Source organism: Arachis stenosperma, chromosome 1, assembly GCF_014773155.1.
Source record: "Arachis stenosperma cultivar V10309 chromosome 1, arast.V10309.gnm1.PFL2, whole genome shotgun sequence".
Classification (NCBI taxonomy): domain Eukaryota; kingdom Viridiplantae; phylum Streptophyta; class Magnoliopsida; order Fabales; family Fabaceae; genus Arachis; species Arachis stenosperma.
The window spans coordinates 124,520,609-124,545,279 of record NC_080377.1 but is presented as its reverse complement, the minus strand read 5'-3'; the positions used below and the strand labels follow the sequence as shown (position 1 = coordinate 124,545,279).

At 34.4% G+C, this 24,671-nt stretch overlaps 4 protein-coding genes and 1 non-coding gene across 5 annotated transcripts; 2 read left to right on the top strand and 3 right to left on the bottom strand.

The window, feature by feature from the left end:
* Window positions 1-147: 147 nt before the first annotated feature.
* LOC130970525 (uncharacterized) lies at window positions 148-6,706 on the bottom strand. Its single transcript, XM_057896639.1, has 14 exons — window positions 6,388-6,706; window positions 5,238-5,319; window positions 4,436-4,539; window positions 4,174-4,300; window positions 3,983-4,077; window positions 3,340-3,463; window positions 3,154-3,234; window positions 2,814-2,912; window positions 2,062-2,220; window positions 1,905-1,965; window positions 1,735-1,805; window positions 1,430-1,474; window positions 989-1,162; window positions 148-890 (listed from the first exon to the last, which is right to left on the bottom strand). The coding sequence occupies exons 1-14, from the start codon at window positions 6,423-6,425 to the stop codon at window positions 333-335; spliced, it is 1,818 nt and encodes a 605-aa protein (XP_057752622.1). The 5' UTR covers window positions 6,426-6,706; the 3' UTR covers window positions 148-332.
* A 2,485-nt stretch (window positions 6,707-9,191) lies between these two features.
* On the top strand, window positions 9,192-12,091 carry LOC130967143 (glutamine synthetase leaf isozyme, chloroplastic-like). The gene is made up of 14 exons (XM_057891965.1): window positions 9,192-9,360; window positions 9,509-9,765; window positions 9,847-9,886; window positions 9,974-10,077; window positions 10,170-10,218; window positions 10,301-10,407; window positions 10,506-10,593; window positions 10,705-10,833; window positions 10,921-10,995; window positions 11,165-11,218; window positions 11,289-11,326; window positions 11,406-11,565; window positions 11,655-11,715; window positions 11,867-12,091. The coding sequence occupies exons 2-14, from the start codon at window positions 9,512-9,514 to the stop codon at window positions 12,010-12,012; spliced, it is 1,305 nt and encodes a 434-aa protein (XP_057747948.1). The 5' UTR covers window positions 9,192-9,360; window positions 9,509-9,511; the 3' UTR covers window positions 12,013-12,091.
* A 526-nt stretch (window positions 12,092-12,617) lies between these two features.
* On the top strand, window positions 12,618-13,621 carry LOC130945254 (membrane protein PM19L). Its single transcript, XM_057873987.1, has 4 exons — window positions 12,618-12,774; window positions 12,863-13,082; window positions 13,168-13,213; window positions 13,326-13,621. Exons 1-4 carry the CDS (start codon window positions 12,657-12,659, stop codon window positions 13,434-13,436), a joined length of 495 nt encoding a protein of 164 aa, XP_057729970.1. The 5' UTR covers window positions 12,618-12,656; the 3' UTR covers window positions 13,437-13,621.
* A 176-nt stretch (window positions 13,622-13,797) lies between these two features.
* TRNAP-UGG (transfer RNA proline (anticodon UGG)) lies at window positions 13,798-13,869 on the bottom strand. Its single transcript has one exon. It is a non-coding gene; the product is annotated as a tRNA-Pro (tRNA).
* A 6,296-nt stretch (window positions 13,870-20,165) lies between these two features.
* Window positions 20,166-23,157, bottom strand: LOC130943299 (primary amine oxidase-like). Its single transcript, XM_057871115.1, has 5 exons — window positions 22,344-23,157; window positions 21,876-22,257; window positions 21,656-21,769; window positions 20,640-21,178; window positions 20,166-20,553 (listed from the first exon to the last, which is right to left on the bottom strand). The coding sequence occupies exons 1-5, from the start codon at window positions 23,135-23,137 to the stop codon at window positions 20,355-20,357; spliced, it is 2,028 nt and encodes a 675-aa protein (XP_057727098.1). The 5' UTR covers window positions 23,138-23,157; the 3' UTR covers window positions 20,166-20,354.
* Window positions 23,158-24,671: the final 1,514 nt, after the last annotated feature.

Here is a 24,671-nt window from a genome sequence, read left to right as displayed (position 1 = left end):
AACTGCAGTTGATGAATATGATTATATGAACTAGTTACAACACCCATATACATCTTTTTTGTATACACTTTATAAATAACTATATATAAAAATACTAAAATTGAAGACAATAAGTTCCAGAGCGGAAAAAAGAAAAGAAAAGCAAGAGAAACAGAACAAAATATGAAAATTTCCACCGACAAAGAATATTAGGTGATTTGATAAATGAGAATTCTAAACATGCTAACTTTACACACGGGCAACCTATTTCTTTTTGGTCAAACATGTTACAAACTATGATTTCTTAGTTACAAAACAATGTATAACCAACCATATGTAGGGAAGGTAACATCTTATCGGTTGTTACTATTTCGGAAAAGATCCCATCGACGCATTAGGCCGTCCATCACATGGCCGGCCGCTGGATTCTTAACAACAGTTACTGTGGCTTTGGTGTTATGTGATACATCAGTGTCTGATGAACTTTGTACACTTGTAGAACTATCACTTTGAGAGGAACCACTGGCATTTGCATTGCTGGACTCACTGACTGATGGAATGTCCGGTGCTGGTTGTGGCGGCGTTGGTGCTACCTCTAGTGAAATACCTGATCCTACAGACGCCAAACTTTGAGAATGGTTCGCTGAACTGGGATTTGACTCGGCTTTCATTGATAGACAATCTTCAGATGAGGTGAAGACCATTTTAGATTTCGAATCTGTGCTGGGTTTGTCTAGAGAGGGTTCTGTCTCCTTTGATCTAGAAACCTCCTGCAAAGAAAGATGCGAGTCGTCTTTATCTGATGGCTCTGAAGATGCGGTGCCAACATTATTGGCTGCTGGTGCTTGTTCTGTCTCTGGCTTTTTCACTTCCATGTCCTTCAGTGACTGGATCACAGCTTCCATGAACATCTGAATAGTATGGACAAGTCAATAATGAATAAAAACCAATAATTAATCTCTGCATTTATGTCAATCGGTGTTTAGACAAAGCCGTCGAGTTAACTCACTCTTTCTTCCTCCTCTGCACTAGATGGAAAGCCTGCAAGGTCTTCAAGTGGATATTCCACAAACTGATCATCGTCCAATGCGGCCGGAACTTGGGGACCATAGGAATTACCATTAGATAGTTCAAAGCTTATCATCGATGAGGATGATGGGGAGAGATCACCACCCTTCTCTTCCTGATTTGCAAGAATATCATACAATATGTAAGGTTCTCGATTAATATCTATATTGATGCCCTCTTCACTCTACATATTATCAAGGATAAAGAAGGGCATTCCACATACACATACACATAGATGATTGAGTTACTACAATATTCAACACAATCTATCATTATTAAGAATTGAATCCTGCATTTCAAATGTATCACAGCAATACTTGGCCTACTGTTCGTGTTACAATGCATACAACAGAAGAAAGGATAAGGAAGAAAATAGAGATACCTCATGATCACAATGTTCATCTTTTGAAATAATATCAGAGGGAACCTGGAAAAAAAATCGTACAAAATATATCACTTAAAAAAAAACACTATAAAAGCCACATAGCACAAACAACCATATTTTCACATGTATAATAATACAAAGGATTTTAGCAAATTACACAAAAAACACTTAATGTTTTCGCTATGCGCCTATCAAAGTTTAACATTCATCACATAGTACTCTGCGGCAAAAGAATATTTTGCTCAGCCATTGTGTTGGAATGCTGTTCAGACAATAAACTAAGTCAGCTAATAAATACAAACCTCCATCCTACTCATCGGTCGTCTTGAACGGACTTGCCTAATGGCATCTATCGTACTGCTTGAAGATGGTTCTGCAACTCGCACAAAAAAAAAAAGTTAAGAGATTTGCTCAAAAAGAAGTTAATTAGTACAGGAGCAATATTTAAGAGAAAATATGTACAGAGAAGTACCTTTGTTCATAGAAGATGATTCATTGCTGTAGCCTACTTCATGAAGAGATCTCCAAACATCCTGAATGTAAACACACAATCAATTTTCAAAGACTTGGCAACAGAACACTGCAATTTGATAAAAAATAGTACCGAGGAGATGCATTGCTGATTTTACCTTACCGAAGTAATCATTTACATTGTCATAAAATGATTCCCCAACCTCATCCTCTGGAGGTTGCAAAACATTGTGAAAAAAGATGTTTATGGAATCAAAGTAAAACTGAGGACGTGGTGAATTGTGATCTCCCTCAAATTTAATTATGTTTTTGTCTCCCTGCAGTGCATAGGCACCCATGTTATAGAGATCAAAATGGCAGGGCAAGAAAACAATCCAGTAAGATAAAACTAAGGCAAATGAATTCTATATAAAGATTATTACATGATAGGGAATCCATATCTAGAAGGCATATTTTACAACTCCAAAAGCATCAAGCATGCTCTAAACACTAAAATTGCGTTTGGAAGGGAGACGGAGACTGAGAGACTAAGACTGGAGGACAGAGATTGAGATTGAGACTAAATTAAGTCTTTGTATTGTGTTTGGTATAAAATATACTGGACAGAGTTATGTTTTAGTATTATGTTTAATTTAAGATAAATATGGAAATTGAGAAGTGGATTTGGAATTTGAAAAGTTAAATGAAGGAATTTTTGAGAAGAAATGTTATTAAAGTTTCAGTTTCCGTCCCAAAAAATTTCAGTTCCCTGTGTCTCCACTTTCTGGAGGGGTTTTGAATCCTGAGACTGAAATTTTAGTTCCAGTCTTTAACCACCAAACACAATACTGAGTCTCAATCCCTAGTCTAAGTCCCAGTTTCTGAAAACAAATGCTACCTAAAGGCCTAACCCATCTAGTGGCACACTCACCATGTAAGCCTCAAATATTCTATCTGAGTGATGGGGGTGTATAAAGTCATCGTCAATGGCATGCCCCAATAAAGCAGGAACAAAACAAGATTTTGCCACCTGTAATGCAAAACAAATAATGAATGAATATGATGGAGAACATAAATAATGTGTAAAACCAAAAGAAATATAGTTTTATTAGTTTTCCCCAAATGTCTCCAATAAATTTCCCATCTCAATTCAGAGTAAAACCCAATAAATGTACAAAAAACCACATCACTTTAAAAGAAATTCAGCACAAATTTATCAGTAATAAAAGGATAGATCGTTAAAACACTAGTACTAACAAAGGAGAAATAACCTTAATGGTATTTAGGTCCGTTATGTCAAATTTTGCCTTCTTTTGAATTGCTCTTCGCATGTACTGGATTGCAAACTTTACCTATAACATTAGAAATCAAACAAAATCAGCTTAACAATAGTAAAGCTGTTACAAAATTATGATTCAGCATTAGTTATAAGTATAAAAACAACTATATATACTCACAGTGAACTTTGGAAGACGAACTTTATATGTATCTACAAGTTCCATCATCAAATCAACCAAATCAGAGAATGGACTATCTAAAACCATCCCTGCAATTGACGGATCCTCAGCTCCATACATAAGGCTGAAGAGAGTCACATAATTAATGGCATGATATACCGGTCAAAATGATAAGTTGAACCATTACATGCACTTAACAAGGAGAAAAAAATTATTCACATTGGAACAAAAACATACATGAGTTTTCAATTCAACAAATAAAATTACCTAAAATAATTTCTGCTCATGAATAATATGAAATCCTTAGTGCTACAGATATACAAAAATCTACTTCTCAAGAATCACAATGATGGAAACACCCTCTTTCACAAGCCATTTCAGCCACCATATAATGGACTGTAATCCCTTCCTTTACGTTTCATATGATCCTTAGTTCCTCACAAATAACCACAAAATCTTAATGGAGGAAGTATTTAACAAATTAATGAGATCTCTTCGATGGCAACTAATTATGACAATGCATTAACTGTGAACCAAACCCAAGTTTTTTTCCCCTACAAACCCATTGTTGCTTAGCAAGCCATTTCTACCCCTCCTTCCAAAGAAAAAGGTCGAAGGTAGAAAGTGAATGATAAAAGCCTACCTAGTTACTGCTCCCATTGAGCGACCCCACAAGCCAATCAAAGACACATTTCCATCCTCTCGCAGATAGTTGACCACAGCCTTCAGATCATCCTTCTGAGAAAAGTCAACAATGATACAGTAACAACACTATGTCAATAATGATACAGGTAGATATAATATCTTTTAGAAGGAAGTTGGGCAAGCACTTACTTCATTCCACCCCAGAGTGACATGCTCCCCTCCAGAAAGTCCAGACCCTGAGAAATCCAGAGCAAAAACTGTAATATTTGAAGGAAGTAAAATTATAGCAGCTTCACTTGCATCAGCCCTACATCCACTGTCATGAAGATGTCAACCAGTCAGTATGATTATATATAATTAAAAACTAAGCAACATCAATTGGAAAACAATGTTCCATGGGTCATTCTCTAATGTCAAATTGGCCGTGAATTAAAAAAATCCCCAGAGTCACCTGTTTCCATGGCAATATATTACACATGGCAGAGGCTTTCCTTCTGGACTGATTATAGGCACATAATGACTGCATTTAAGAACATCACCTCGACTATTTTTTATCTGCAGAATATCAAATATTACATGACAAGATGACAGGTTGCCAATATGAACAAAACAGACTACGGTTTAATTGTTTTTTTTTTTGGGGGGGGGGGGAGTGGAGTAAAATCAACAAGAGAAGTTCTCAGTTGAACTGGAATAAAAAAGTAGAAAGGATAAGAAAATTAACTAGAAGTATTGTACACAAAATGGATCACCAGTCATTTTAAAGATAAATCCAACAAAAAAAAATCTTCTATTGGAATTTAAATGTGAGCATTTGTGTCATCCTACTATAACTTAATTTTTTAAAACTTAATAACTACGTAATTGTTTCATGCTGACATTCTAGGTAAGGAACACTGTGTGGCATCCAAATATAATTTCAAGAGATGAAAAAGCAAGTTACAAAACTGTATATCTTTTAGCATAAAGCCATAACTCCACAATAACTATCATGTTCAAGCATATATCTACAAGTCCTAATGTCTTACAAGTTATAATATCCAATCTACGCTGAAATTTATTAGCTCTGGACTAAGTTTATAGGTTCATGATCCTCATTTAAGCCAACAATTGGCTGCCTAATAATTCAGTCTTTTGCCACGACTTTTTATGTTCATGGGGAATTACACAGAAGAAGAAACAGATTTACATTCTCACATAGCTAACATTAAAAAGCTTTACTGAAATTATAAAATCTACTTTTTTATGTTTACCTCTACATCCTTCCGTTGATACCATTTCCCTCTTAGCATGAACTCTTGATCCAATAAGTCGCTCTTAGGATCATATTCAGCTCTGCACCACGTCAATGAAAATGAAAATAGAGCAAATTAGCAAGGGAAGCACCCAAGTAATACAAGTCAATACAGCTTTCTGAAAATTATACAGAAGACAAGTGCATAATATGCATAATTCGGTCACAAGGCCAACATCTCAAGAGGACATGTCTTAGCATTATGGCCTGGAAAAGCCTTTTCTTTAACCCAATGTCTCCATTTATACCAATATAATACTCAACCAATTAGAGATAAAACGACAAATACCTAAAGACTAGAGTTATCAAAATTTAGGATCTGCTTTTTACAGATTATTCCATTATCCATTATATAAAACTATAGATCTCACTTTCATAAAATTGAAAGCAATAAGAAATTGAATACTGGGTAAAAACAAATCAGATGGTGAATAAATTTCAGATATTCATTCACAAAAGGAAGAAACGGCATGCCTCATAAGATTGTCTAAATGGGAGCAGGACTTATAAAATTGCATGATCTAGTTATCCACAACAGAAGAATAGATCACTAGCACAAAATAATAGTGTGTAAGAGATTCTTTTTTATTATTGTTATTTATATATTTTAAAAGGAAAGTGAAAAACTAATACCTGAAAAATCAGGAAACTAAGAAGTAAGAAGTTCCCCAAGGCAGCTTAAAAATAGATCTCAAATTCCCAAAAGAAAAGAGACAGCAAACAAAAGTAAATATGATGTGATAGCATAGCACCCACAAACAATATGATTTCTATGAAGATGCAGAGGAAATCAGGTTTTGAATCTACTAAAATCTGCTCTGGTTCCTCCCTATTGAAAAAAGAAGAGCCTAAAGGATTCACAATTCAACTAAAGATTAAATTAGACCTAGCTGAACTGGGGATTTGGAAAGACTAAACAAAAAAAAAAATCAAAACTTCAAATTGAATTCCGTGTTATTCCAGCAGAACAATACGAAGCATAAGCATAAGCATAAAGCACACATACGTTGGTGTCCGAATCTGGGGAATTTAGAAGAAAGAGAATATTTTGATTGAAAGGGGTGTCCGAAAAGAGAGATGGTGAGAGAAGCAAATAGAAAATTTGATACCTTGGTGGCCGGATGATGAAGTTGACAAGCTGCTCCATGGATTAGAATTGGATCAAGATGATATCTTTAAGTCCTATAAGCAAATTTGCCTTCAACACATATCGATAGGGAAATTAGAAAAATAAATGGAAGTTAAAATCGAAGTGGGTAACGGGAGAGAGCGTGAGAGAAGTGGAACAAGGAGACGGTGAAGGTGGTATGAAGCTTTTTTCAGACAAATAAGTAAAAGAAAGAGAGAAAAAAACAGAGAGAGAAAGAGCGTCTTTTTGTTTTCGTGGGTCTCTCTTGTGTGTTGTGTTTTGTTGTTGAACTTTCCTCAAAATCTTGCTTGCACGTCGTTAATATTTTCTAATCTTTTTCTAACACATGTATCTTTTCAAGTTTCCCAATAATTAAATGAAATTATTAACGCAAGGACAAATTATGTTATTTTATACATTTTTTAAATTCAAATAGTTATATATTTTAAGGAAAAAATGATTGTTAAACTAATGATTGTATTAATTGTTTCTAAACACGGTGAATAAAAGGAACAGGAAAGGGAAAATGATAATTGATAACGCCAATGGGTTGGTGCCAACGAGGGGTGGTTCGTCGTGACCCGGTTGGTGGTCAGTGTCTGAGTCTGAGGTGGCTCTTGCAACGTGCAAGTGGACAATGGTGGTGGTGGCGCTTGTGTTCGCGACGGAGTGGACCGCCCTCACACGTCCCATCTTCACTTTTAGATGAGTATAGAGAGATTATGTCATTTTAATTATAATTCATTGATTAAATTCTACTAAGTTTTAAAAAATTTAAAATAAGAAATAAATAATTATTTATATAAAGTATAGTAAAATAAAATTTAAAATTTATTTAGTTAAATTTGTAATTATTTATATATAAAATAAGTAACTAGAATTGAGAGTTAAATATTTTGGCCAGAGACCTTTGTTATTACTAAAGTTGATGTGACGATGGTGTGTTATTCAGTGATACCTACCATTCAAGAATCCTATTCCTGAGAAACGAACCACACAAGCTACTTGCATTTTTGGGTTTGAGATCAACGAGACAAAATTGATTATACTAGGTAATAGCAGCATCCTCGCACTGTTGCATAACATTGCTCTCTAGAAAGTAAAATCATTGTGATGGTAATTAATTACGAATGTCCCACATGCATGACCAATTTATAGTAAATAGGAATAGAACATAATAAACATTCGAGGGCATAATAATAAAAGCACCATACGGACCACAGGTTTGTCAGTCCGACCAGTAATTGTCATGTCTTGGGTGCAGCTCCTCCCAGCCTTTTCAGCTCATATTTGAAAACTAATAATTACAAAAAGTATCCCTTGACCCTTGTTGAGTTTTGCAATATTAGAAAAGCACCCCTATTTTGCATTCTTTTCGTTTCTGACCCCACATTGTTATTGTATCTTCCCACCTCTACCCCTTATTTTCTTTTCCTACACAGGGTTGGCAAAATTGTTGATTGAATTTTGGTCGGATACTAATAATACCCTATAATAATTGTTTGGATATGAGACATGTATGAATAGTAATTGTTTCATCATGTACTTGCAATGTATTTAGGTTTAATTATTCTATTTGTTTGTTCAACAATGCTAGGAACCAACTCTATATAAGTCAAGAATCAGCCAACTTATTTAATCGGATGTTGTTACTGACAGGCACATGGATGTTTCTTTTTCTTATAAATTGGATGGTTTTGGATATGATTTATATGTTTCATGTGTTACGCATTAATAAAACATAATTAATTATATGGACCCAATTAATTAATGATCAAAGCATCTGTTCCATGATTCTCTCCTATTACTAGCGTATCTTCCCTCATATTTTGAATTTAAAAAACAAATTAAATTATAAATTAATAAAATTAATTATGTTGTTCTATTATTGGCTGATTATTAGTTGGTTCCATATACTTTTCCTTGTTTTTATAGTTTTATTAAAATTTTAATTAATTTTTTATATTTTTTTATTAGATCTTTATGTCATATCACATTATAATTAAGTTTTTATTATAACAAAAATGTTAAAAATTAACATAATATTTTGTTAAATTATACAAAATACTCAATCAAGTATTAAGTATATTCATTTTGTTTAATGAAATATTTCATTAATTCTAATATTTTTGTCACGACAGAAATTTAATTACAAAATCTTATATGGGATAAGAATTCAATCGAAAAGAAAACAATACAAAGACCTAAATGAAAATTCAATGAAACTATAAGAATCAACAAAGTAATTATACCAACGTATTCATCTCGAATATATACAATTAAATATTTAAGATTAATTTCTAAATTATCACATAATAATTTTAATTATAATTAAAACTTACATGATTTTTTAATATTTTATATTTTATTTTTATAAATCATAAATTATATTTAAAAAAAGATATCATAAAAAATAATAAAATTAGATATATATTAAAATCAATTATTAATAAAAAATATATATTAAAATATAAACATATATTAAAAATAAATCAAACAATATATGTATTTATAAATACATTAATAATTAATTTTAATATACAAATAATATTTTTAATAAATAAAATACCAACAAAATAAAAAACAATTAATATTCGAGACATATGTAGGTGTTAAAAATAGCAGCCCTATTGTCATCCCTATCCCAAAATACAAGATACAAAAAACAATACATGCATGTTCAGAATCCAAAATAAATTTGAAGTTGAGGCTTGTTTTACACGAGGCTTCCATGCAGTCACACTCTTAAAGTTCCTCCTGGCTCATGTCTGTGACACTGACACACACCACCCAAAACAGGGTGCCATTCTAAACCAAAACCAATTCAAGATCTTTGGTTTCGAATATATATCCATTTTCACACACATTTCTTGATGAGTTTCTTCTTGGATGCTGGCATTAGAAATCTAGCAAGTACATGTAGTACAGTTTCCTCTTCTTGCTTGACACACTGGTAAGGATTAAGGAACATGCATGCATGTTGGGTCCGAATTGCATGCATGCCCATCTATCCATGGCTTTTATTTTTTTTTTAATAATTATTTACATGAATCTCAACTCTCTTATAACCTTATTTTATCTTTCTACTTATTGCAAAACAGAACATGGCACAGATTTTGGCACCCTCTACACAATGGAAGATGAAAATAGCAGAAATCTACTCTACCTATACAACCCCCACTACCTCAAAAATGAGTTCTTTATTGTTGAGACAAAACAAGAAAGGTGCACCCACCAGCTCTAATAAGTTTCAGGTGCTGGCGATCAAATCGGAAAACAGTACCATCAACCGGCTTGAGAATCTACTTAACTTGGACATCACTCCATACACCAATAAAATAATTGCTGAGTACATTTGGTATGAAGTATGAACTATTTCACTTCTCCAGGTTTTTGTTTCTATACTGAGTAATCCAAACCTCTATGTTATATAAAACAGGATTGGAGGGACAGGAATTGATATGAGGAGTAAATCAAGGGTATGTGATTCACAACCATTATTTGGCATTTGATTTATGCAGTCCATTGTTGTTCATGAGCAATCCAATTTTTCTTTATCTTCTCAGACAATTCCTAGTCCTGTTGAACATCCCTCTGAGATCCCTAAGTGGAACTATGATGGATCTAGCACTGGACAAACAACAGGTGTAGATAGTGAAGTATACCTGTAGTAAGAATTCAAACTAATATTTCCATTACTTTTGCTATATACTATTGGAGTTACAGGCTTAAAGGTTAATTTTAGTTTCTTAATTTGTTTAGTCCTCAAGCAATTTTCAAAGATCCTTTCCGGGGTGGTGATAATATCTTGGTAAGATCTCTTATGGACTTATATATATCTAAGAAATCTGATGGAAATGGCATGTTGATTGGTTTTGATATGGTTTGTGAAGGTTATCTGTGATTCATACACACAAGAAGGTGAACCTATCCCTACAAACAAGCGACACGGAGCAGCAGAGATCTTTAGTCATCCCAAGGTTGTAGCTGAAGTTCCATGGTATCTATTATAAGCCCTTCTCCATGTCTTTTTAAAATGCAGACTCACAAATATAACTATAACAATCTGATGCTATATTCTACACTGATTGTTCTAAGGTTCGGAATAGAGCAAGAGTACACCTTACTTCAAAAGAATGTAAAATGGCCTTTAGGTTGGCCACTAGGAGGCTATCCTGGTCCACAGGTAATATCAATGCTGGTATTTTCTGTTCAGATATCATTCACAATTCACATGAATTTGTGAGGTTCATGATGAGTAACTAGCTAAATACTTAAATATGCCTTCATATGTTAGGGCCCTTATTATTGTGGTACTGGGGCAGATAAGTCGTTTGGGCGCGACATAGCAGATGCTCATTACAAGGCTTGCTTGTATGCTGGAATTAATATCAGTGGCACCAATGGAGAGGTTATGCCTGGGCAGGTTCTGATCTCAACATTAGGATTCTGTTTAGAGGTTATAAATACAAGAACTCGGTTTTTCACAGTATCATTTCCATGAACATTGCAGTGGGAGTATCAAGTTGGCCCTTGTGTAGGTATTGAAGCTGCTGATCATATTTGGTGCTCAAGGTACATCCTTGAGGTAATTGTAATTTATTATATCTGGCTTCTAAAATAATCAGTTATAGATATGCTAAGACAACTTAATTCTTTACACTACAGATTTCTGGTTCTGTTTCATGTCTTATGGACTTTGGATTCTGTGTATGACTTGTTGTTCTTGTTATGTAACTTCTTCTGTATTATAACAGAGAATCACTGAACAAGCTGGGGTTGTGCTCTCATTTGATCCAAAACCAATAGAGGTATCATTTCAACTACAATAACTATGCCATCTTTATAGATATGCTAAGGAATTTTATTTTTCCCCTGTAGGGTGACTGGAATGGTGCAGGATGCCACACCAATTTCAGGTTTTTGGACTTGCTTTTATCATTAATCATCATAGCTATCCTGAATAAGTAAGTTGATGAACTATCTTTTGCATTATAGTACCAAGAGCATGAGAGAAGATGATGGTTATGAGGTAATAAAGAAGGCGATCATCAACCTATCGCTTCGTCACAAGGAACACATTAGTGCATATGGAGAAGGAAATGAGAGAAGGTTGACAGGAAAGCATGAAACAACCAACATTGATACTTTTTCTTGGGTATGTAACTATGCATCAAAATCATGAATGCCTATTCTGATTGAAGATTGAAACTGTGATGAACTGTACTAAAAATATTGAACTTGCAGGGGGTGGCTAACCGTGGTTGTTCAATCCGTGTTGGAAGAGACACAGAGAAGAATGGGAAAGGTAGGATTAGTGCAGGTGTTTGATAAGTCTAACTGAATGATGAATAGTGGAAACGTTTTGAATTCTTAATCTTATTCCAAAGATTTTTCAAAAGAAGCAATGTAATAGCAAGGTCATATATTTACCATTTACATTTTCTTGGTCATCATAGGTTACATGGAGGACCGGCGCCCGGCTTCAAACATGGATCCATATGTTGTGACAGCATTACTGGCAGAAACTTCCATATTATGGGAACCTACTCTTGAGGCTGAAGCTCTTGCAGCTCAGAACACGAGCCTTAAAGGTCTAAAATAAATCTTTGTTTCGTGATGCCATCGCCTTTTCGCATCGACCCAAAATTGTCTAGGAATAAATCAAGCATGAAGCTGGAGTATCAAAACCTTATTAGTCCTGTTTGTATCAAAACCTTCTACTAATTATAAACTAGCCTCATGTTTGTACTATCTTAAAAATCTTATGAATGATAATGTAAAAGATGTTTTACACTTTTAAAGGATGGCTTAACAAATAAGCTTATGAATCTATAACTATTGTGCACGCGGCATGTTATATGTAACTTTAGAAAATTCTGGCAAGAAAAGGTTCAATTTTGCGGCATTTGCTTTGTGCTGTCACTAAGCACAAACCAATATGATGAAATGATGATTTGTATAGACATGGTTTCTTTTCCCTTCTATGCTGCAAAATTAGTTATGCTCATTGGGATATTAAGTTAAAATATATGAAAAAGTTCCTTTCCTCTTAGGGAGGAAAACCATATATTGATCAAAGAATACGAGCCATTTCTTTGCATTGAAGAAAGTTCTTTTTAATTGGTGACAGCAAAGAAGAACCATGCAACTGGACTACCTCCTTGTATATATGTTGACCTCCCAAGCTAGACAAGAACATAGCAATTACAGAGTTTGATTTTCAGTTTGTGAGCTTTGAGGCGCGCCATGGCTTCCAAATCAGCAGCTCTCCTCCTCTCGGTACTGAATCTTGTTCTGTACTTCATTGTGCTTGTGATTGCTTCATGGGCAGTGAATCATGCGATTCAAAGAACACGTGAAACAGGTAAATTTGGTTTACTTTATGAGATGATGAAAGCAAAAAACAAACTAGAGACAAAATCATGTGGTTTTGATCTTGCTTTAATTTGCAGCATCTGTTCTGTCCACTCCGGCACACCTGTTTCCGATATACTTCCCAATGGGAAACATGGCGACTGGTTTCTTCATAATCTTCGCTCTCATTGCCGGCGTTGTGGGGTTCACAACCTCACTCACTGGATTGCACAACATTTCCAAATGGAATGCTTCAAACTTGTATGCAGCAGCCATGTCCTCAATGACAACATGGGCACTTACTTTACTAGCAATGGGGTTGGTCACCCTTCTCTGCTTTCATATTTCTAATTGAATTGTTCATAAACATTGCTGACTAAATGCTTCTTTTCTTTTCTTGCAGATTTGCATGCAAAGAGATTCAACTTGGATGGACAGACTCAAACCTGGTAACCTTTATTTTCTGGATTCTGATATAATAATTTCAATCATTGGGAAAAAGTGTCAAACATTTAGGTGTCCATAAAGTTAATCACTTTTTTTCTTCTTTTTGTTTCTCAGCGTACCTTGGAAATAATCACCATAATTGTAAGTGGAACCCAACTGCTAAACACGGGTGTTATCCATGTTGGAGTCTCAGAAATCATTTCATATAGAGATGGAAGAGTATGAGTTTCAGATTCACTGGTGGCCTGGTGCCATATATGAATTCTTTATGTCATATATGAATGCGTGATTCTCTTTGTACTTTTATCTGAAGTTGTTTTGTTTTGTTTATTTCAATATCTTAATGTTAATACTCATATTGTTTTTTTTTTTTTTTATTTCACCAAGCATATGTAAATGCATCATTTGTATTAATTATTAGAAGTACGAGGTTTTTGTGAATTCGCTTGTTTTACTTGTCATGTAAAATTGTAATTATGTAAAATTCGAAAAAGTAAAAGCATTCGTAGATCGTAGTGGAAAAGCATAAGGATGCTCTTTCAATTTGGTTACAAGTAATTAAAAGTGTGACAATAAAATAGAAATTGGGGCATTCCGAGAATCGAACTCGGGACCTCTCGCACCCAAAGCGAGAATCATACCACTAGACCAAATGCCCGCATGCAAATGGCCTTCTCATTTTAATATATGGACAAACCTTAAGAAATATCGAATAAGTTGCTGAATATATTTCACAAACTAATTATTGTTGTCAATATCATCAGTAAGCAAGGAAAGTAGAGATTCTGTATACACCGCTGCATAAGCGAACCCTTCTGTCTTGTGTTCTTTCACATTGCATTTCACCAATCCAGCACTACCACAGAGATTCTCCATGCACCCATAATTCAGAGAAGTTGAAGTCAGTTTCAAAATCAATTAGCACAGGCACCTCCGAGATGGTCCTTTCCGCTAGATCAAAGGCAACAATCACATTCATGTTCACGTCATGGCGAAAGGCCGACCAATTAATAGCCCCGTTGAAGACCGTTCCCATTCTCGCGTCATCAGAACAATTCATATAAAGAAAGTGAGTATATATGAGTACCCTCAAGATTGTTCCATGAATTCGCTCTAAGAGATAAAAGCTCAACATGTGCTGCCACGTCATCTGTATTTACATCACAAGATTCTAGAACCACCAATTAATCATCAATTGATGAGTCATAACCAAAACCATAGAGATATGGCCAAACATCCCCATTTATGTTTGAAGCAATAAGTGACAGAGGTAGCTTCTTGTGAACACCTGTGGATGGATTCCACAGGTAGATATCTGAACCAAGATCCCAAAGTAGAAGAAACCCTCTACAAGAATTGATAATTGGAATTTGAGGATATGATAAGGGAAGTGGAAAAGTAAGCGTTATTGTTGTTGTTGACGCAGAGTGATCATGAAGCAATGCATCTAAGTCTATGGATGGATAGAGATTCATTAGAAGAAGATTATAGAAAAATAATTCTGTTGGTGCATTCGGCTGCTAACTCAAAATGTGATATAGCAAACTGGGTGGGTGTGGTGATGGATAGGATCGTATTCACAAATTGGCAGTAAATATTTGCATTTGATCCGAAAATTACAGATCTTATGCGATTCACAGTTTGATCGGATCGAATCGGATCCGCGGATTTACAGAATAATAATTAAAAAAAGTATATATATTGTAACTGAAATAAACAAAACAAAAAAAACAAAACAAACAAAATAAAGAAACTGCTTAAATAGAGGGAAAGTTCCGTTTAAGATTACTTTTAAACTACTCCCAAAGTGAAGGAAGCTCCACATGTGAAAGTTGTAACTTCATCGCCATTCTTACCATAGTATATGCCACCGTGTTTGCATCTCTCATAATTAAACGAAAGTCAACATGCCAATTCCAATGCATAATATATCTTATTTTGAGTACCAATAGATCAATAAACCCAAAATCATCTTGAGTAACAAGATTAAATGCTTCCACACAATTTGTCTCACAAATAACATATCGTTGACCCACATCCAAGCTAAGAGATATCCTCTCCAAATAGCAAATAATTTTCCTTGAAAAATACTATTACTCTCAATCATTCCCAAACATCCTCTTTGCCAACTCCCATTACAATCTCTAATAACACAAGCAAAACCAACACTATCACCCGAACCAAAATAACTAGCATCACAATTAATCTTAAAAGTACCAACGGATAGGGGATTCCAAAAACCATTTAGAGTAAAGGGAATGGACATACGTTGTAATTCAAAAATATTCCTAAACTCCTTTTCCGAAGTTAATGCTAGACAAATCACCTTTTTCGGAGGCCAAGTTTCATGAGGATTAAAGATGTCATTATTCCTTACTCGCCATATCCACCAAAATCCCGAAAAGAACTTGAGCGGATGCTCTCTGCTATGATATAAGAATAAGTTCTTCAAATCCAAAGGATGACAAGAAATATCCAATCTATGCCAGACAAGCTGAGCTTTTGGACAATCCCGAATACAATGTAAAATTGATTCCTGGCTAGAAAGACATCTTGGACACCTATCCGATGACGACATCCCTCTTCCAAAGCGAAAACTTGCAGTAGAAAGAGCCTCCTTAAGACACAACGAAGCCAAAAACTTGTGCTTTTCCGGAACAAACTGACGCCAAAGCCAAAGCCAAAGCCAACTCTCCCACTCCTCCCAATTAAACAGCTTCTTACACAACCACAAGTAACCATTGCGTGAGTCATAGACTTTGGCAGCAGATCCACACCAATACCAACCCACTTCTGGACCTACTTGTTCATCTGGATTGAGAATATTACCTTTTAGATTTTAAGATAAAGGAGAATAAAGAGTATCCAAATGCCACCTACCAACCGACCAAATATCCTGTATCCGGAGATTCAAATCAGAAATGTGAATATAATCAATCTCATTAGATAATCGTCCTTCTCTCCTCCAGCTAGAAAACAAAAAATTCTAGTTCAAATCTCCAATACACCAAGCAAACCCATCCTTCAACACTTCCCAAGCCTTGCAAAGACTCCTCCAAAAGGAAGGATCGTTATTTTTAGGATAACTAAAACAGTCATATAGAGATGATCGGTATTTGGCATCCAACAATTGGACCCATAATTTGTTTGGCTGTTTGAAAAAAAGTCCAAACTAACTTCTCAAGAAGAGCAATATTTACACAATAAGGATCTCTAATCCCCAAACCTCTATATTTTTTTGGAGTAACTAGTACCTTCCAACTAACAAGATTCAATCTTCTTCCATCAACTTGTCCTTTCCAAAGAAAATTTCTCATCATAGACTCCAATTTACTAATGATTCCTTTGAGAAAAATAGAGACCTGCATCTGGTATGTGGAAATAACGACTGCAACAGAATTAAACAAGCAAAGTCTACCAGCCCAATTGAGTAAACTTCCTTTCCAGCTTGCTAGCCTACTTCGAATCTCATCCAAGACACCATTGAAAGTTGAACGGGTCACCCTAGAATGGCTAAGGGTAACTCCAAGATACTTGCCCAAGTCCTGGACAAATCTGATAGAGGATACCCCAGTGAAAACATTTCCTTGTTGCAGAGACATTCTTGGAGCGAAGCGCTTTAGACTTCTCCACATTAATCCCCATCCCAGATGCTTTGCAAAAAGTCTCTGAAAACCAACATCACATTTTGCACTTGTCTCTTTGTAGTTTTACAGAATAGAAGCAAGTCATTCGCAAATATTAAGTGGGATATTCTTGGTCCCCCTCTAAAAATAGCAACCGGCTCTCATAACCCCAAATCAACCTGATGAGTAATAAAGCATGCCAATCGCTCCATACACAACACAAAAAAATAGGGTGACATAGGGTCTCCTTGTCTAAGACCTCGACTAGGAGTAAAGCCATTCAGACGATTCTCATTCCAAAGAATAGATAAGGAGGAAGCAGTGACACAATTTATAATCAAATTAATTGTAGGAATAGGAAAACCAAAGCTCTTAAGGGTATGAGCTAAAAACCTCCAGTTAACTCTGTCATAAGCTTTCTCTAGATCAATCTTAAAGGCCAATGTACTTTTCTTTGATTTAGTCTTCTTTGGTATATATATATTTGGTATTATATTTACTTATTTGTATGTTTTAGTTAGTAGTTATTATTCATATATTATTTTATTTTATTTTTTATTTAGAAAAAAATTAATTAAAAATATTTTAGGAATAAATAGGTTTAAAAGTGTGAAAGAAACATTTTTATTGAATTTCTTTTACATAGAAATATGATTAAAAAGAGAATGTTCAATCATACGGATATACTTGATATCCAATCCGATGTGCAAATCGGATCGGATCTGGCACAAAAAAATATGAATATCATATCCGATCCGATTCGATGGAAATTTGCATATCGGATCAAATTTTCAACCATATCCGATCCGATCCACATACACCCTTGGATGTGGAGATTAGAGAGAGCCATGATTTGGAGACACACTTGAAACAGATCAAAGAAAAAACAGCTTGTTATTCTTCTTCATTATGCTCTAGTCTTTATTTAGTATCAGTAGTAGTGTATAGTAATTTTGGTGCACTTAAATGCAGAATAGGTAACTGCTCTATATATACGCGGAGACAGAGAACAAAATGTGTTCCTTCCTTAACACTCTTCTTCTTTCTATGTAGTGAGCCTATCTTGCAATCTTCACATGCCAGTCATTTTTCATGTGAAATTGAATTTTTATGTTTTAAACGCCAGCTGAATTTTCACCTTGAATTTTATGTTTTTAACTGAGTGTGGGTGATTACCAATTCCTTATCTTCTTATGTTAGTGTTCAAAGAAATATGTATGGAGTCTCATACAGCGACCTTTCAGATTTCATTTACCTTTTCTAATAAAGACAATGGCAAGTTGGAATCACGGGACTGGATTACCTTCCAAAATTTCTATAAGCGAAAGACGAATCAATATAGATGGGGAAGATCCAATCTAGAATTTGCTTTCAGAAATTCCCATAAAGCATTGTTGTTAATTGAAGTGACAGAAACTATCAATCATACCTCCACTTAAAGAAGTGTTTGTTTCGGTACGACAATAAATTTATGGAAAAGTTTAGGGGGCAGTAGTTTTATTGAATTTTGGCCAGCATGTAACCAGCAGAGGAAGATGAGTCATTGGATGAAATCCCACACCAATTTCACACCATCAAATCATCATTAATGGCTAGTTGATGACTAACAATCACAAAAATTACTGACCCCCTAGCATTGTTCTAAATTTATACGTATCGATATAATAAAAATGTGGACAAATTAAAACACGACATATGAATTATATTTTCCACATCAATAATTATTTTTTCTTTTTTTAAATACATATCATATCAATGATTTTACTAAATTATCCTTATATTTTAATTAAATTAAAAAATAAATTTTATTTAATTTTTATAAAAAGGCTTAAATATTCTTTTCTAAGTATTGGACAAAAACAATTTTAATTTTTTTAATTTAATCAAAATTCAATTAACTTTAATTTTATAATTTTAAATCTGAATCAATTTAAAAATCAAAATTAAAATATATTTTATTATTCTGGTTCAATTATGAATAATGAAAAAAGAAGTGTTAGGAGCCAGCAATTTTTGTGATTTGTAGCCGTCAACTAAACATCAATAATAATTTTAATAGTGTGAGATTGGTATGAAATTTTTTCTAATAGTTCAATTTTTTTCTACTGATTACATGCTGACCTGTAGACTTTTTCGAAAAATTTGAGATTCAAACCCTAGAGGACGCTTTTGATCGTTTTTTCCGTCTCTCCTTTCAGCTTCAACAATCTCCTGTCATATCTTCCCTTCGATCATCGCGATGGTTCCAACGTCGTTACAAAAATCGAATCTTTTGATCGCCGTGACCATCAACACCTTCAAAGCTTCAATATTGTGGGCCAAATTCAAGAGACACATGGCGGCTCCATCAACATCACGAGAGCTGCTGCCAATGCTGCCTTGGTGACACCGGGGAGAATAATCTTCCAGAGGGACACAACGGTGACGGTGGAATCAATTATGAATAATGAAATGTATTTTGATTTTGATTTTTTAAATTAATTTAAATTTAAAATTATAAAACTAAAGTTAATTGAATTTTGATTAAATTTAAAAAATTAGAATTGTTTTTATTCAATATCAAAAAAATATTTAATTCTTTTTATAAAAATTAAATAAAATTTATTTTTTAATTTTATTAAAATATAAAGATAATTTAATAAAATTATTGATATAATATGTATTTAAAAAAAATAATTATTAATGTGAAAAATATAATTCACATTTCCAATTTTAATTGTTTCATATTTTTATTGTATGGTATCTATAAATTTTTTGTCCTACCAAAGTAAATACCTACTTTTAATCAATGGCATATATAAAGGTGCCAATAGATATATTCTAGGTCTAATAGCAACTTTTTTTTTAAAAAAATTTTAATCAATTAATATTAATTAATTTTTATTATAAAATTATATTTTTATTTTTTATTTTGGGAAAATTTAAAGTTTATTATAGTATTATAGTAATTAAGATTTAGAATTAAAATTTAAAAAATATAATTTAAGATAAAAATAATAAATAAAAAACTGTATCCAAACAAAGTATTTATCTAAATTTATCTAAGTTGTTATATAACAACTTTTCAAATTACGCACTCTTTCTTTTTTTCCCTTCTCCTTCCCTTTCTCCTCCTCTTCTTCGACTTTCTTCTTCTTCTTCTTCCAAATTCGCGTAGGTTTTTCTTCTTCCTTTCTTCTTTTCCTCCTCTTCCAAATCCACTGTTAGTTTTTATAATAAAGTTAGAACGAAGATATAGTTGCTAACTAATTCTGGGGAAGAAAAAACACGAAGGATATGTGAGCAAATTAAATGATGATAAGCAAGTACAAGAGGTTGCAAATTAAACTTGCAATAAGCCAATAAATTATTCAGATTTTCATTGAATAAGCCAATAAATTATTCAGATTTTCATTGAATAAGCAATACTGGCAAGTGGGAGAATACAATATAATAAAACGACATCTCAATTACAACAAAATAAATATATGTATACAGCAGGGTAATTGAGGTCTTCAATTGGCGTGTGCTTGTTCATCTACTTGGGGCAGCCAGGCCATGTAAGATCGTTGGGAGAGAGGGTCTTAAGAACCGGATTCCTCTCAAAGAAATTGGTTGGCCTCAACTCAAATCCAGTGCTCAACAATGGCATTATTGGGAAGTCTTCTTGAGCCGGAACGTGATGAATTCCCACTACGTGCCACAACACAATGTCCGTGTTCTTAATATTTCTATTCCTGCAATTAAAGAACAGAGTAGGAGTAAGATTATCGATTCATAATGAGAAATTAAGAATAAAATGATAATGAAAAGGCTTATATACTGTTGGGTCCAAACAGCCAAGGTGTCCTCTCCGCGGCTCTGGTCAACGTAGAGTCCACCGGCCCACTTCTGGGATATGTTGTAGGGAGTGACCCAAACATTGTGGTTTGTGAAAGCGCCTCTGATTTGTGGGTAGTCATCCTCCGTCAGAAGGGGATGAGCTGTCGTTCCCGGAATCAGACGGTACCCCACGTCATTTCCGACTGCCGTCTTCTTGTTAGGGTTCACAACTGCCAGCTCAGCAGGGGCCATACCGATGGTGATCTTGCCGTCCGATTCGGTGTTGGCAGTTTTGGTCTCAACGGTCCAATAACTCTTTCTCTTGGAGCTTCCGTCTGTTACTCTAACCGTCTTCAAGCTGGTCTGCTCAAAAGAGTTCTCCACGCCGTCGATGTCAAGGTCAAGATGGTAAATGTAGAAGTGGTCGTGGTATATTCCCACGCTGTTTGCTGACACCAGTGTTCCGTGTTCGTCTATCTTAATCTCGCTCTTGTGCTTAGCCTCCACTGGCTTGATTTCCAATATACCCGACAGTGCGATCTGCAAACATTAACAATATAACTAATTAGAGCTTACAAAAAGTTCATATTATGTTAAGTGAGTGGTGTTTCTTAACTTGAATATACCAAAAAGGGTTGCCCAAAAAAAATGGAAAAAAAAAAAAAGCCAAAAGGCTGTAAAATTTTTTTTTTTGTCTTCATCTAATATTAAATCATGTGATCTAACAACCAGTAATATATTTAAAAAGAAAAAAGAAACCAATTTTAAATCTCTACTTTTGAGTTTTGTACGGCTTAATCCCTTTATTTAAGGTGTATTTCTAATATGAGCAGCTATCATGCGGACTGAACTTTTCTTGGGGTCTGCAAGAAAACCACGTGATGCAAATGCCCATGCAAATTCTTTTTATTAAAAAAATTTTTAATATGACTCATGTGGTACATGTTAAAAATGACCATTAATAAAGAAAGTGATAAACTGATAATAATTAATCTGAGCATGAAATGAGACACATACCGCAGGTTTGATGGAGCCACTGGCTTTGAACTGCCAATCAATGATGTTGTCGTAGTTACCCACAGTGACCACGCTTCTTACAATCAAGTTCACCTCACTCCTGGATTCTAGGATCTGATGTTAAACACAAATGTTTTTAAAGTTAATTAATTTCCTATAGATATTAATTAACAGCCCAAGCTTGCACGGTTATCATAAAAAATTTAATTAAATTACATACTGTTTCATTAGGGATGCCAGTTTCAGTGTGACGCCACATGATGTCGCCGTATTGTTCAAAAACACAGATAGCGTTCTTCAACAAGCTTGGGCTGCCGTCATTTGTGTGCACGAACACATCCAAGAACTGAGCATGAGAAGGGCAGTCACGGTTGGGCTGCATGGACACTGTTGACAGTCCGAACCCAAACTCGCCGGCGTCGAAGAATGTCTTGAAGTACCAATCCTCCGATGGGTCTTGGTAGGGCACAAACAGCTCTGAGATGAACCCTCTGTACATCACTCTCCTTGACTTGTGCTTCTCCAAATCGTAGATCGATGCCAGCGACAACACTACTCCCGCTCGTGAATCAAATCCTATGTGGAACTTCCAGTTCGCCCAGCTGAGAATTCATATTAGAGAATCCATTAATATGTTGATGACTATTAGTTAGGTTTAGAGTGCAATATGTAATGAGAAAATGAATACCTAATAGAGTGACCCTTGATCTGGAAGCCAGGACCTTGAGGTTGATGAGAGGCAAGGCTGTGTTGCTTGGGACCGAAGGGTGGTTGCTGGTTAGAGAAGCGATAATCGGTGTTGTCGGCGGTGGGAACAGGGCGAGTGGCTCTGTCATGGTACTCAACGATCTTCATGAGGTCAAGGTCAACGAGTATATAGAGCTCGCTGATAGGGCGGACATATATGTTGACGGTGGTTTCCTTCATGAAGCAATCGACCCTGAGGGATCTCTTGCTGTTGGCCTCGCCGTACCATCCGACGGTGAAGGTAGAGCAGACCACCTCAGAGAGGTTGAGTCCTCTCTTCTTGATCGACTCTTTGAAGGGCTCGTGACTCAGCGGAAGCAGTATGGCGGCAGTCTGCTCCTCAACGCTCAGCGTTGGGAAGCCATGGCCAGTGTGAATCTTGTCGGAGAGGATGATCTTCGGCGTCAGATCAATAAGGATCTCGTGGGTCTCACCGTTGATAATGACAATCGCGAAGGATTTGCGAGGGATGGTTATGGCTCCAGGCATCGAGTGTTCCCATGTGAGAACAGAAGTTTTGTCAGGGTCATCAAGGCCAATGTAGTGGAAGGTAAGGCTGTTCTTGGAGGTTGGGTACTTGGTTCGGACTATGGTTTGGACTGTAGTTATTTCTTCTTTGGTTAGAGGGTCAAGTGGGTGTGGGAATTGCAGTGGTGTCACTACTGCTGATACCACTGCTTCGAAGGAGAGGAAGGCCAACACTAAGAGGAGAATGAGCTTCTTGCTGGAAGCCATGTTTGATTGAATAGCTCAAACCCTAGCTGTGTTTGTGGAATGAAAGCTTCCCCTAAACCACTTATATACCCCTTCTGCCTTTGATTTTTATTATTTTATTGCCAATAATTTGAACCAATTATATTAGAAATAATATTTTTATATAGAAAAAATATAGGTGAACAACGAAAATATTAAACAATATAAATAATAGATATATCAAATATTCATTTTACTAATGTACAGATAGTTATTTTAATATTAAAATTTAAAATATTAATTTAAAAATATAATATATTTTTATTTAATTGATAATTATTTATATTATTCAATAAAATTATTATCTCCCTAACATTCTCCTTTTATATATATATTCTCTACGATCAATAAAGATACACAGATCTTCTTATTATCATTATTTATTTTCGCATTGTGAAACTCATGAAGAGAGCCCCTAAGATTATATACACGTTCTCCTTGCTGTCATATCCTTTTATTATTATACTATAGTATTATGTCTTATAGACTGTTAGTTTATGTTTGTCCTGGCCTTAAATAATATTATAATTCTTCATTGAGTATTGATAGGTTACTTTATCTTTTTGGAGCTTGCTAGCTATTTGTATATATACCTTTTCAAAATGTGTATTTTTCTAAAATAGTATCTAGATCAGAAGCATCTTGACAAAATGTGATAATGATTAATAAAAGGAGATTGAAGAATACAATGCTAATAATAATATAATTAGGAAGATGTATTATTATTATTATTATTATTATTATTATTATTATTATTATTATTATTATTATTAAGTCTAATTCTCGCCTTAAATTTGATCCATGATTTATTATATAGTAATGAAAAATGTTAGGATAATACCTTTTATCAATATCAGTAAATACTTTATTTTTATATTATTAAAATTTTAAATTTATTATTTAAAATTTAGAAAATATTATATTCTTAGGATATTATATATAAAAACATTTTTATTGTTTATATATTAATTAAAATTAATAAATTTTATTAGCTAGATAGCATTGTCCTGTAATAACAAAAATATATAAAACAGTAACCGGTTGGATTAAATATATAATTTATTTGTACAAAAGATATTACTAGTATCCTAAACATCTTTTTTTTTTTTCTAATTTTCATGCAATAATCGCATGAGTAAGAGAAGTTCTCAAGTTTCAGCCCAGCGGCCAATGGGAATTTAAGGTCACGCTTCAAGGCTTCAAGCAAACAGTTGCTTATAATTGACTTGATTAAATGGTCATTTAAGCAACAAGCAACTTGATTCGCGCATCTTAGTTCTCAAATAATTCCAGATTAATATTTTTGAATGCCAATAATAAAATTTTGTTTCTATATTCGAGATCACGTGGTACGTTAATGTTAAAGGAAAATTTTAGAACCAGTAATCTCTTTCCCTTAACATTTAGTTCATTTTTTTTTCATTGATTGACAAATAAAAAAATGTTTATAATGTTTTTTTATTTTAACTAATTATTGTGCTCCTAGGTTAACAACTTGTGAGTCTGTGATGTAAGA

Bases quoted from the DNA above. Each gene is read 5' to 3' on its own strand.
- LOC130970525 (XM_057896639.1), bottom strand. From the start codon at position 6,425: ATGGAGCAGCTTGTCAACTTCATCATCCGGCCACCAAG. The intron at 3,235-3,339 runs GTGAGTATATAT...CTAATGTTATAG, and splicing joins TTCGTCTTCCAAAGTTCACT to GTAAAGTTTGCAATCCAGTA. The intron at 2,913-3,153 runs GTTATTTCTCCT...TTTGCATTACAG, and splicing joins CGGACCTAAATACCATTAAG to GTGGCAAAATCTTGTTTTGT.
- LOC130967143 (XM_057891965.1), top strand. From the start codon at position 9,512: ATGGCACAGATTTTGGCACCCTCTACACAATGGAAGATGAAAATAGCA. The intron at 9,887-9,973 runs GTATGTGATTCA...TTATCTTCTCAG, and splicing joins ATATGAGGAGTAAATCAAGG to ACAATTCCTAGTCCTGTTGA. The intron at 10,408-10,505 runs GTATCTATTATA...GATTGTTCTAAG, and splicing joins GTTGTAGCTGAAGTTCCATG to GTTCGGAATAGAGCAAGAGT.
- LOC130945254 (XM_057873987.1), top strand. From the start codon at position 12,657: ATGGCTTCCAAATCAGCAGCTCTCCTCCTCTCGGTACTGAATCTTGTT. The intron at 12,775-12,862 runs GTAAATTTGGTT...TTTAATTTGCAG, and splicing joins TCAAAGAACACGTGAAACAG to CATCTGTTCTGTCCACTCCG. The intron at 13,214-13,325 runs GTAACCTTTATT...TTTGTTTCTCAG, and splicing joins GATGGACAGACTCAAACCTG to CGTACCTTGGAAATAATCAC.
- LOC130943299 (XM_057871115.1), bottom strand. From the start codon at position 23,137: ATGGCTTCCAGCAAGAAGCTCATTCTCCTCTTAGTGTTGGCCTTCCTC. The intron at 22,258-22,343 runs GTATTCATTTTC...ATGAATTCTCAG, and splicing joins ATCAAGGGTCACTCTATTAG to CTGGGCGAACTGGAAGTTCC. The intron at 21,179-21,655 runs GTATGTGTCTCA...TAATGTTTGCAG, and splicing joins GTGGCTCCATCAAACCTGCG to ATCGCACTGTCGGGTATATT.